The 13384-nt window shown below is 41.2% G+C and overlaps 1 protein-coding gene across 2 annotated transcripts in view; it reads right to left on the reverse strand.

The window, feature by feature from the left end:
- Positions 1-501: 501 nt before the first annotated feature.
- LOC102941459 (carbonic anhydrase 3) overlaps positions 502-13384 on the reverse strand; it is a 29727-nt gene continuing 16844 nt past the window's right edge. For both annotated transcript variants that reach the window (XM_037892343.2, XM_037892344.2), the window contains 4 exons: positions 12837-12929; positions 8373-8438; positions 7458-7613; positions 502-1635 (listed from right to left, as the gene is read on the reverse strand). In XM_037892343.2, coding sequence (XP_037748271.1) covers positions 1516-1635; positions 7458-7613; positions 8373-8438; positions 12837-12929 — 435 coding nt within the window. In that variant the 3' untranslated portion in view covers positions 502-1515. The remainder of the gene's footprint in view (positions 1636-7457; positions 7614-8372; positions 8439-12836; positions 12930-13384) is intronic.

The raw sequence follows: 13384 nt of genomic DNA on the forward strand, positions 1-13384 counted from the left end.
TGCCCAAAGGAGAAAGCATCCTTTTGGGGAAAATAATGGCAGAGAAGTTAGATCTCCAGGAACTTCTTAGGGAGGCCATCCAGCATCAGCCATGGAGGGAACCAGTGAGAACTGATCCTCCATCAGCTGGAAGGACTGGGAGCAGACAAAAGCCAATCAGGCCTGATGGCACTGTAAACTGGCTTGGCTACTTCATCCAAGAGGCAATTCTGTCTGAAGCTGGAGGAATTATCTTTCCTATCTTAACTCCAAAAGCCAGCTTGTTCAGCCAAAGCCTATTTTTGTTTACTTTGTGGAATGTAAAGCCCAGATGGCCACCTTGAGTTGAATATCAATTTGACTGATGTAAAGTTACAAAGAGTTTGCTTGTGAGTTGCTCCAGTGGCTCACATGAACCCATAACAAATGTATTATGGAAGACATTGCCAAGTCTTCCTGTTAAATTTGTGTCTGTTATTTTTCCTGTCACCCAACATTAGAAATAAAACCAAAACCAGGATCTCTTATTTAAGAGTATTTATTAGTGTTGGTTGTCCTAAGACAGAAGTGGTGCTGTTACTTCAACTGCAGTCATGCAGTCCTGTTTCATTGCTTTTGCTACCATAAGACGAGTCCAACAGCAAAGGAGGAGAACACAGCCGTCAATTGCTTTTAGATATTCAATTAAGTTCTGGTCTCAGATACTTGCACACAAATGTCAGTGACATCAGGCTCAAATGCATATGTGCATGAGGACAAAATTTGGCCTTGAGACATATAAGTAAAATGTTATAGTATTAAAAATGGAAGTGAAATAACACTTAGGATGCTAAAGGGCTTTCTACAGAATCTATCCAGTTTCGTCCATCAAGAAGGCCTACAAATTCTCTACTCTTAGTTTGATCTAACACCTGGATTTCAATTTTCACAATAAAACTGTACAATATTAACCTTTCAGTTTGTTAAAATCTTAACTTGCTTTAATTATCTATGGGAATTTAGTGAGTCTTTGTACTCTCAACAGTTCTACATGAATACAAAGGCCAAAACTCTGCCCTCAGTTACACACAGGAGTTCCCACTGGATTATATTAGTACAACTGATAATAGAATTTGACCATATTGCCCATTTTAAATTAAGATGACATTGTTTCTTAGTTGGAAACTTCTATAGTCTTGAAAAAGATGAGCACTAAAGAACATAAGGATAGTGGGAAAATGCCTTTTCTAGCCATTGGTAATTATACCGTTTTTCTCCCTTAGAAATATCCATAAAAATATTACTGCTAAAGCTAACACAGTTGTTATTGAGATCCAAACACAGATTCCACATTTTCACGTTAAGGTTAGAGTTTGCCTCACGTAATTTTTGACTTCTCAAAATTAGATTAATTGATCCACGACATTTCATTACTCAGCATTTCAGAATCAGAAACAGATGTGCCTCCAGAGGAAGAGCAGTAGAGAGCACAAAGCTAACTAGGCTTTGAGATGTAGGAATTTCCTCACTCGAAGACACCCAGTTTTAGTACAGATTTTATTGGAAAGAGGCTTTCACCACCCTTCCTTTCACAGGCTGAGGAGGGCGCCAATTATCCACCATGGGACGAGCAGGTTCTGTCTCAGCATTGATGGAAAGGCTACGGAGCTTTGCCATCTGCAAGAAAGCAAAATTAAAATGTCAACATGGAATCCACTTAGGGGTAAATTCAGGGCGTAAGGCCTAGACCAACAAGCTGGGCCAACTGCTGGGTGTTGGGAGGAATCTCCCTACAAAGTCACAGGAGCCACTGCATGGAGACTACTGCAGCCTAATGGCTGGAATAGCCTCTGGGGATCCTTACACAGTCAATCTCTATAGCAGAGGATCCTCTGAGCATGCCTGGCCTCTTTATGCCCCATCTCCACACATCCTCGCACTGAGGAGCTCTGTGGTGCGCAACGGATAGGCAGCCCTTGCGTGCCCCTTGTGCTGTAGAACTGCAATGGAAATTACCCTTCATGATCAGGAAGGCAGAGTAAGAGTATAAAGGATGACAGAAATCATGGTGACAGCTTGCCTGCAGAGTATTTAGTTAATATTTTCAAAAGGCAGTGAAAAGTTCATCAGCTGGATTTTTAATCTGAAACATAATAACAAATGCATCATGGACCTCATGGCTCACTGTATCCTGTGTTCAGAATGTAAGGCTGTCTTTTAAGCTGGCAAAAAAGCAAGAGTGGTTTAACAAGGTTTTGTTCCAATGGAGGAATGTAATTCTATTTTAGAGAACAGAGGCATGTGTTTTGCATTCTATGAGAAATCTGCCCAGCCCAGCCTGTGCCACTTCCCGCAGTTCCCATTGGCCAGGAACAGTGAACTGCGGCCACTGAGTACCTGCGGACGCTCAGGTAAACAAAGTGTCTCGTGGCTTGCCAGGGGCTTACCCTGCACTAGCCGCGAACCAAGTTTGGGAACCATTTAATGGGATAAAATAGCCTGGGGACCCATTGCCTAGATACTACAGCAAAACTATATAAATATCGACTGTAGATAGATGGACAGACAGACAGATACAGTGGATAAATCCAGTTCCACGTCTGTATTCTCCAGCTCAGTCTTGCCCCCAGGTTCAACGTGATGGGGTGCAGGGAGCACTGGTTTGCAGAGTACTATGACATGCAAGGGGTGTGGACCACCTATGCAGGGGCCCCAAATCCTATCCCCTCCCTTTCAGCACAAGAACTGCACCATTTTGTCTTAGCAATAGAGCTCTCAGCAGTTGCAAGGGATGTGTCAGGATCTGGTCCCTTGTGAGAAGCCCTTAGGGCTGGATTTTCCAACAAATCCTTTGCTTCAGTAACAAGCTGAGGCACAGGCTATATCCTGCTGTGGTATAGTAGGAAGACCCGGTACTAGTGGCAGCAATATTGTTAAGCAGGATGCTGCCTCCTGCAATGCTTTGGATGGGTTAGGAGCAGGACCTTCAGTTTGTTTCTTTTCTGCTGAAAAAATTAAAAATCCAGGGTTAACCTCTCTTTCTGTGATGCCACAAGCCGCATTTTCCAAGTGCTCTTCAGGACTTGAGAACGTTCTCTTGCTCTGCAGCCAGAGGGCCCTACTTTCAAAGGAACTCGCTCCTGCTGTACCTCCCCCGCCACACTGGAGTGCACCAATGGGTGTTTGTCTGTGCATTTTCTGTAAAGTTCCAGGCATGCCAAGAGTGTTGTAGAAATAATATAATAACAAAGAATGGACTAGGTAATGGCTCACAGCCTAATGCGTATGGAGTGAGCACATCTTTCCAGGTGCACCAGTTGCACACTGGACAATTCGGCCCTCAGTGTCCCAGCCATACAGAAGGAGAACAATCTTGGCCACTCTGTCAAAGGGATTAGCACTTACAACATTACTGTCAGCAAGTCTGAATGTTAGCAGGCTTCTAGGATTAGAGATCTTTAAGGGTCTGATCCTGTGAACTTCTCTCAGGTGATGTCACTTATACTGTCAGCTCTTTGGGGCAGGGATTTTCATTTTGTTCAGTGTTTGTACTGCGCCCAGCACAGTGGGGCCTTGGTCCATGACTGGGGCTCCTTGGCATTACTACAAATATTACTACTAATAATTCCGTCTGTAAAACAGCATAACCCCAAATAAGCAACAAAGCATGGCTACAAGTACTAATTATCCACTTTTTGAAATGATCAGACTCTCTGGATGAACCGATCAAGGTGCTCCCTTGCAGGTTACACACAGGCCCTGCTGGCTACTGGGAGAACAATTAATGCCATGCCTAAAACCTGCTACTGGCACTATTTAGAAAGAAGAGCGTTGTCTGAATACAGCAGTGATCAGAAACACATCAGATGGAGTTGATCAATGATTCAGCACATAATTGTTGCATTCTAAATGAATTTCACACTAAGATCAACCCTTAAAGTGGGAGAAGAAGAGAAAGTTGATATTTTTATCGCTGATGCAACACAGAGCTGTTCACTAATAGCTATGCCTTCATCGGAGTTCCAAATAAATGTAATGTAAATACCTGAGTCAGTAATGAGGCTCTAACCAAACTTGTGTTGTTGAGCCAGGAAAGCTGACCAGAGCCAATTTGCATTTTGCATGCAAGGAGAAGCTTTCAAATATCTAATACCTTTATATTTTGGTATAAATAGGGAAAAATAGGGACGTGACCTCCAGATCAGCTCTGTATTTGAATGAGCTATGAAAATGCAGCGATGAGCTATGTTAATATAGTCATGCAGGAGCTTGTGTTAACTTTAACCTTTGGGACTAAGGTTCAAGTCAGCCCCTCAGTTCTCGCAATCTCACTGTACTCCGCTTAGTCCATTTTTCATATAATAAGCAGCCACAAAAGTATCAGGTCAGAATTTGGAAATCAAATTGTTGTGTGATATGCTAATGCCAACCAGAATCTATATGCAGTGTCAAAGATGCCGGCACTGGCTTATTTGTGCCATATTGAAAAAGCACCTTGAGATTCTAGGATGAGAAGTTATACATATGTAAATACATATGTATAATCTAATACGTACCTGTGTAACATGTCACTCACTGACTCCTTGAATTTCCTATTTATGAGTGTTCCAAATTTCAAGACTCTAGCTACATTGTGGACTGCTGAGTATAGGAACAATCCTAGATTAGAAAACTGATCTTTAAACGTGAGATCACCAAAATGATCATTGGTCAATTTTATCAGATTTCTACCATTTAAGTGCTGGGGCAGGGGATGGAAATGTACAAATATATTTATTTCTCCTCAAAGACCATCATCTTGGGTATGAAGCGTTCAGCTCAGAGAAATGAAGGTCACCCAAAGTTACCACTTCTATCTACTAAAATTTAGCCAAGAACATTTCCAGAAATGTACTTTTTACATAGAAATTAATGCAAGTTTTGCAATCACCTTTGTTACACACTGCCACCTAGAATGTGTGGGGCAGGTCACTGTTCTTTTGAAATTAGTGTTTCAAATAAAATGGATTTTAGGGAAGAATCTTTTGAAATATTAAATAAAAACTAAATTAAAAGAACATTATGGCTGTAAAATGAATCCCTAAGAAATGCCAAACGTAAGGTTGCATTATGATACAGTTTTCAATTAGATGATCATAGGAACCCCTGCTTCATTCAGTGCATACTGCATGAGACACTGGTTGACTATTTATTATTAGTCTTGCTCATCGTGCCTCATTCATTGCACTCCACAGTAAAATTTTTTTTTTTTTACTCAGTCTTCATTCAAGTATAATTGGTGATTTTGCTCAAATTTTCAAAAGGAAAAAAAAATCAACGCGAATAGACATCAGACCTGGGAAATTTTCTGCCTGAAAGATGGAAGTTAGAGGGAGTTATAGAGGTGGGCATTTCATGGAGATATTTTGAAATTTGGTTTAGTTCAAATTTGGAATGAAAACCAAAAATTTAAAAATTCTCTGAGAAAGGGAATGCCCCTTTGGGATGCTGCCCAGGGGCCAAAGATCCTGAGGTGATCTATTTGTTGGGTTGTCCCACAGCAGTGGACCCTGGGCTTTCGAGGAGCTGTGGGCTGCAAGCCAGGTCTCCCATTATCCCAGGCTCTTAGTTCCCAGTAAGGCCCTCTAGGCAGGCTACTGAGGAACTGGGCTCTCCAGCAGGTAGCCAGGCAGGCTGCCAAAAAGCCAGGCAGGCAATCTGGCTGAAAACCAAGCAGGGTTTGAAACCTGTGAGGCAGGCAGGATTCCTTGGGAACCCTGCCTGGGTTCTGTCAAAACTTCATCAAAATCAAACCGTCTCTGCCATTTGTTTAGATTTCAACAAAATGGCAAATTCCAATAAAAAGTTTCATTGCATTTTTTCCAACCAGCTCTAACTGAAAAACCCCTTAGAATTTAAATGGTTTAAACATACATAACTATAACTTTTGTTACATGCATCAAATGTTCCGCTGATTTATCACACCGCAGAAGTATCTAGGTTAGTGGCTTAAATTTTGATAAGCTTGGTGTATGAGCAGCGCAGGTTTTGGTTTTGCAAGGACAGAAGAATCCCATGCACTGCTACAGACTAGGGACCCAGTGGCTAGGCAACAGTTCCACAGAAAAGGACCTAGGGGTTACAGTGGACGAGAAGCTGGATATGAGTCAACAGTGTGCCCTTTTTGCCAAGAAGGCTAACGGCATTTTGCGCTGTATAAGTAGGAGCATTGCCAGCAGATCGAGGGATGTGATCATTCCCCTCTATTTGGCATTGGTGAGGCCTCATCTGGAGTACTGTGTCCAGTTTTGGGCCCCACACTACAAGAAGGATGTGGAAAAACTGGAAAGAGTCCAGCGGAGGGTAACAAAAATGATTAGGGGGCTGGACACATGATTTATGAGGAGAGGCTGAGAGGACTGGGATATTTGAGTCTGCAGAAGAGAAGAATGGTGGGGGGCGGGATTTGATAACTGCTTTCAACTACGTGAAAGGGGGTTCCAAAGACTAGACTAGACTGTTCTCAGTGGTAGCAGATGACAGAACAAGGAGTAATGGTCTCAAGTTGCAGTCTGGGAGGTTTAGGTTGGATATTAGGAAAAACTATTTTACTAGGAGGGTGGTGAAGCACTGGAATGCCTTACCTAGGGAGGTGGTGGAATCTCCTTCGTTAGAGGTTTTTAAGGTCAGGCTTGACAAAGCCCTGGCTGGGATGATTTAGTGGGGGATTGGTCCTGCTTTGAGCAGGGGGTTGGACTAGATGACCTCCTGAGCCCCTTCCAACCCTGATATTCTATTCTATGATTCTAAGTTCCTATGTGAAGTAATGTGTGCATGTCACATCCAGCTCCATCTACTACACTCATGGGTTAAAGTAAGGAGAGAGCAGACAGAGAGGAAAGGCAGAGCTACCACTCCTCCTTGGCCAATGTGGTGAGAACTCCCTTGTACCCTGCCTACAATCAGATCACCTCCACATAGCCCCAAACTCTCACATTCACTTCCTAGTCACCCACTGCCTCCCTCTGAGCACCCCCATCCCCCAGCCTGATTTATGAAACTCAATGGTGTCTGGTGACCTGAACCCTCCCACTGACATGGTGTAGGAAGCCAAAAGGAGGAACAAACAATTTTCAAAATGAGGAAGATAGCTAGGGATTTCAGTCTCTGCTGCCACCTGCTGGCACTAGAATTATACAGAGACTGGGATGTGGGGCTCGTGGGTTGGGTGGCTATATGTGGTGGCAAGCCCAGGGAAACCTGGAGTCCTATGCAGCAATTTTCAGAGTCCCAATGGTGTTCCTAATGAAGCCAACTGAGTAGTTTCTAATAGAAGAGCCCAATCCTGAAATTCAGCTTTCACTCTGTTTTAACTCAGTCTTTATTCATGCAATTTCCCACTGATTCCAGTGGGAGTTTTCCTTATTGAAAGAGTAAGGTCAGGATGATGTGTAAATAAATAATCTCAAATTGTGAAAGAACGATGACAATAGGGAGGTTAATGTCCAGCTGAAGTTTACCTGGTCTGGGCTGACTTCAATAGGCTCCCTCAGAAGAATCCAGGTAATGCACTCTTCACAAGGAGGTGTAGTGAAGGAGCCATGGTAGGTCCAATAGTCCCGAGATTTAGGGAAAAGAATTGATGGATCAAAGTTTGGAAAAGGAGCTTCTTTCCCCTTAAATAAACAAAACAGAAATCTCTTTAATAACACTAATGGAGACACCGAGCTTGCTTAAAAAGAGAGTTGAGTTTCCATGGAAGAATTAATGAAATGTCCAATATCATGTAAGAGGCTGACCTCCTCCTTTCAAACATTTGCCCTGTAACTTACTTTTCTAGAAATGACCACTAGTCCAAGGCTGAGATTTCCCAAAGAAATAAAATAAGATGCACTTTATCAAAGAGTCCACTGATGTACCTAAGTATTGTAACTTCTCAGAAACTCTTGTCACCATAATGTACTGTTACCTAACAATTGTGACTAACAAGGAGTCTGGTGGCACCTTAAAGATTAACAGATTTATTTGGGCATAAGCTTTCTGATACTGTAATTCTTATGCAAACTAAGATCCCTTCTGTGGGAGTTCTGTCTATATAAGCCCTTAGGTAATTAATTAATTTGAAAAACAGTTTAGGATAGGATTTGCAATGATATTTGTGCTGATATTAGTGAGGGCTGCCTGGCAACTGTGTATTTAGGGGCTGATGGAAAGCCCATTGAAGTCAATGGGGGACCTTAGAGAAGTGAGAGGAGGAATTATATTTCTCCTTAAAGAAGAGAAGATATTCTGGGCCATAGTCACCAGAATGCTCTGGCTGCTATGTGTTGCTGGAATAATGCAAAGCAGCCAGAGCAGACTAGCAAATCTGGCCTTCTGGTTCTTGCTACTGAAGCTACCCAGTTAACTTAATAAAATAAAAGCTATTTTGTTACCTTTGTCTTAATATTATCTATTTCTTCAAGAATTCTCTTCATCTCTGGTTTGGGAGTTTTTCCAACCTGTAATGCAGAAAGCATAAATTGAACAGTAGATATGCCAGCTGAATTTGTTTTCCTTCATATCTCACGACTGCATGAAAAATGCTACTTGACCCATCCCTCTGCCAATTAACATTCTCTGACCATTTTGTACTGAAAAACAACAAAACGTTACTCCTGATGGAGGGAAAAAACACCCAGAATAATATTAGAATAAATTGCTTGATTTTTCATTACAGCAGTGTTTGCTAAAACTACCTACAAAGCTCAGTCATGCTCCAGTTGAAGTGGCTAGTATAATTCCCACTGATTTGAGTGGGGACAGGGTGGGATGCAAAAGAAGAAATTCTGATGATTAGAACTAAATTAGTTTCACATCTCACACAATTTTTACTTATAACAAAGAGAAAATGTATAGTTTCTTTAACATATATATATACAAGTTGGTGGTAATTTTCCTACCAAATGCATGCTTTAGCCCTTATGCAGTAGCCTGACTTTAGTAAAGAATAAAACTACATGCTAAACTGAGTACGCAGGGAAAATAGAAGTGGAATGCGGATATCTTTGCAAAGGATCTGATCTCACGTAAAGAAGTGTAAAGAAATACTACATTATGCCTTCTGATACTTCAGAAGAGGATAGCAGCATAGTCTAACACTAAAGAAGCTTCTCATCTCTGGAAGAATGGGTTATAACATGGTTCATGTCACCAGTAATGTAAATTTGCCCTTCTTAAACTACCTCCTCTTGGGCCTTGTTCTGCAGGCTTCACATAAACCAAACATCCATTGAAGTATAGCATCAGAGAAGACACCATGACTCACTCTACTATCACTAGAACTGAATGAAATATCTTCAGTGAATTGCTGAATAGTTTTGACTGAACTGAAAAACTCAAAATGTTTTGATAGCAACAAAATGAAATACTGAGAAGTGTCTCAGCCTTCTAATACGTGAGCGTTGCTGATGGTCGGACTCAAGGTGCATTTCCAGAGACGTGTGGAGAACTGCACGCTGTGCTACTGCTACCTCTGCTAATAACCAATGCTCATTCTCATCATGGACACTAAAAGCCAAATGAGAAAGAAAAATCATGACAGATGTAAAATATCTGAGGAATTTTCACTACTCAACTACTATTCAACCCACTAGTTATTTCTACACTGCGATGTAAGCCCAGTGTTAGCAGAATTCTAGTTAGCAGACCCTGGGATTGTTAACATAGGTCTTGAGCATCTACACTCACTTGTAACCCCAGGACAGGAATTGTTGAACTCTGGGTCCCAACCTGGAGCTCCAGTGTCTACACTGCATTATGTGGATACGAGTCCAACCACACATATTCCAGACTTCCCAGCGCCTTCCCAAAATGTGGCCACTCTGGTCCTTTGTTTGTGGTGCAGTGTGGGAAAACTTGACTGTCCCGAGGACAAAGCCAGCCAGCCATTGGGATTGTGGAATACTTCTGGCAGACTCCCAGAGCTCAAGTCCAGTGGGGCTGCATCTACACTGAAAAACAATAGGGCTTGAACTTGGGTCCCACCTTGAATCAGGCTCAGACCCTCCATCCAGGGATCCTGGGTCTGAGCCCTAGGTTGGCACAATTTGCGTGTAGGGGGATGAGGATTCAGCATGAGTTCAGACCCTGGTTTTATACTGCAGTGTAGACATACCAACTGAGTTTTGCCTGCTGAAAGACAGACTTCAGTAAGGACTTTGAGCTTGTGTCTATTAGTATTAGAGAAGTGCCTAAACCAAAATGCTGGATCTAATTCCAGAATTTGAAGATAGTTTGAATCTGGACCAAATCCAACCTTCATGGTGGGATCCCATTTCTGCATTGGGCTGAACTAGTGTTGTGCCAATATTTAAAAAGGATAAACAGGACAACCCAGATGATGATAGGCCTGTTAGCCTGGCATTGATCCCGAGTAAAATAATGGAACAGCTGATATGGAACTTGATTAATAAAGACTTAAGGAAATTAATATAATTAAGACCATCAACATGGGTTCATGGAAAATAGACCTGTCAAACTAACTTGATATCTTTTTTGATAATATTACAAGTTTGGCTGGTAAAAGTAATGGAGTTGATGTAACATACTTAGACTTCTGCAAGGCATTGAACTTGGTTCCCAGTGGGAATTTGATTAAGATACTAAAATGATACAAAATCAGCATAGTGTATAATAAATGTATTAAAAGCTGGCTAACTGACAGGTCTCAAAATAAAAAGAAAAGGAGTACTTGTGGCACCTTAGAGACTAACAAATTTATTAGAGCATAAGCTTTGGTGAGCTACAGCTCACTTCATCAGATGCATACAGTGGAAAGTCTCTAAGGTGCCACAAGTACCCCTTTTCTTTTTAACACAACTGCTACTCTGAAACAGGTCTCAAAATGTAACTGTAAACATAAAATCATCATCAAACAGAAAAGAAGTACTAGTGGCACCTTAGAGACTAACCAATTTATCTGAGCATAAGCTTTCGTGAGCTACAGCTCACTTCATTGGATACATTCAGTGGAAAATACAATGAGGAGATTTATATACACACAGAACATGAAAAAATGGGTGTTATCATACACACTGTAAGGAGAGTGATCACTTAAGATGAGCTATTACCAGCAGGAGAGCGGGGGAGAGAAAACCTTTTGTAGTGATAATCAAGGTGGGCCATTTCCAGCAGTTAACAGGAACCTCCAAGGAGCAGTGGGGGGGGGGGGGAATAAGCATGGGGAAATAGTTTTACTTTGTGTAATGACACATCCATTCCCAGGCTAACACGGCTGCTACTCTGAAACCTATCATCAAACAGGTGTATTTCTAGTGGGGTCCTGCAGGGATTCGTTCTTGGCCCCACACTATTTAAAATTTGTATCAATGACCTGGAAGAAAACATAAAATCATCACTGATAAAATTTAGAGTTTGCACAAACACAGGAAGAGTGGAAAATAAAGAAGAGGACAGGTCACTGATAAAGAGTAATCTGGATCGCTTGCTAAATTGGGCACAAGCAAACAATATCCAAATGTAAAGTCATACATCTGGAAACAAAGAATGTAGGCCATGTTTACAGACCTCGGTCCTGAGAAATATTTGTGGGACATGGCTGATAATCAGCTAAACAAGAGGGTGACTCTCTGACCAAAAGGGCTAATGCAATCCTTTAATGCATAAACAGAGCGATCTCATGTAATCAAAGGGAGGTTATATTACCTCTGTATTTAGCACTCGTGAGACTACTGCTAGAATACTGTGTCTGGTATTCACAATTCAAGAAGGTTGTCGATGAATTGAAGAGGGTTCAGAGCAAAGCCACAAGAATGATTAAAGGATTGGAAAACTTGCTTTATAGTGGTAGATCCAAGGAGCTCAATCTATTTAGTTTAACAAACAGAAAATGAAGGGGTGACTTGATTATAGACTACAAGTATCTACATGGGGAACAAATATTTGAGAATGGGATCCTCAGTCTAGCAGACAAAGGCACAACAAGTTTGAATGGTTGGAAGTTGAAGCTAGAGAAAATCAGACTACAAATAATAAGGCATACATTTTTAACAGTGAGGGTGATTAACCATTGAAACAATTTAGCAAAGGTTGTGGCAAATTCTTCATCACAGGCAATTTTAAAATCATGATTAGATTTTTTCCCTAAAATATATGTTCTAGTTCAAACAGGAATTATTTCAGGGAAGTTCTCTGGCCTATGTTACAAAGGAGGCGAGACTACATAATCACAGTGGTCCCTTCTAGGCTTAGAATCTGTGACTAAAACTTTGGACCTGAACAGTGAGAAAGCTTTTCTCATGATCCCTATATAAACTTAATGAGAAATCATTGTGTATATTGCTGAGGTAGGATGAAAAGCTCTGTTGATGGGGGTGGCTGTGGGACAGGCTGCCATGAACAGTGGAAGAAGTGACCCTGGTTTTTGTCAGGGTAAGATTAAGGCAGATTCTTTGAGAGAGATCTCTGTCATGGAAATCATTCAGTGAGTAACACTGCACAGCTGATTGCTACTGAGCAGATACCTGCCATTGATACTGCACCCAGAGAGGAGGAGAAAATGCAACCTGGGTTCCCTCACTCCCCATCAAAACATAGTCTCAGTGTTGTGGATGTAGCAACAGGTACAGACTGCAGATAAAATGACTCCTATTCAGGTACATGTATGACACACACTACTGAATGTTAGGGATGGTGCTAAAAGTCTGTTTTATGGGTGTGAGTGCAATAAATTTCTATGGATCCAGGCACATCCTAATCCCAATGTATGCATCATTCTGAATATTATTCTCTAATGAGATATATGGCTGAGAAGTAAGTACAACAGGAACTTTTTCCCCTGCAATTAGCGAAGAATACAGATATGCAACAGCATAAAGAATGAACACTTCCAAACTTACTTTCAGAAAAATGCCCACAACAGCCACGCCATCAGGTTGTTTCAAAGCTCCAGCAAAATTACTATATTTCGGATTCCAGTGTACCATATGAAGCTTGAACCAAAGAAATGTAAATGTTACAAATACTGTTATGCAATAAAATGCCATCACAGGCCAGGTCCTGCATTCCTTGTACATCCTGCTGAAAGAGTTTTGAATGCACAGGGAATGCAGAACTTGGCCTCCAAATGAAAATATGTATAAATATGTCCTATTGCTTCTACGGCTCTTCCACATGCTTGTGTTTTTTGCAACAACTGTTTGTCAACTACTTTGGTTTTAAATGAAGCATAAAAATACAAAACTTGCTTGAAATTAATCAAATAACGTAATAGAGGAGATGCTTACAAATGCATGTAACATGCACACATGCAATGCAGAAGTTATCCATTGATGTGTTTAATCTCAATTGTATTTTCAGGTTAAAGAAATTCTTTTAAAAAATTGAAATGTATTTGTGCTTTATAAACCATGGTTCTGCTGTTCTTGCTCTACTCTCCATCCCACTC

Source organism: Chelonia mydas, chromosome 2, assembly GCF_015237465.2.
Source record: "Chelonia mydas isolate rCheMyd1 chromosome 2, rCheMyd1.pri.v2, whole genome shotgun sequence".
Classification (NCBI taxonomy): Eukaryota; Metazoa; Chordata; order Testudines; family Cheloniidae; genus Chelonia; species Chelonia mydas.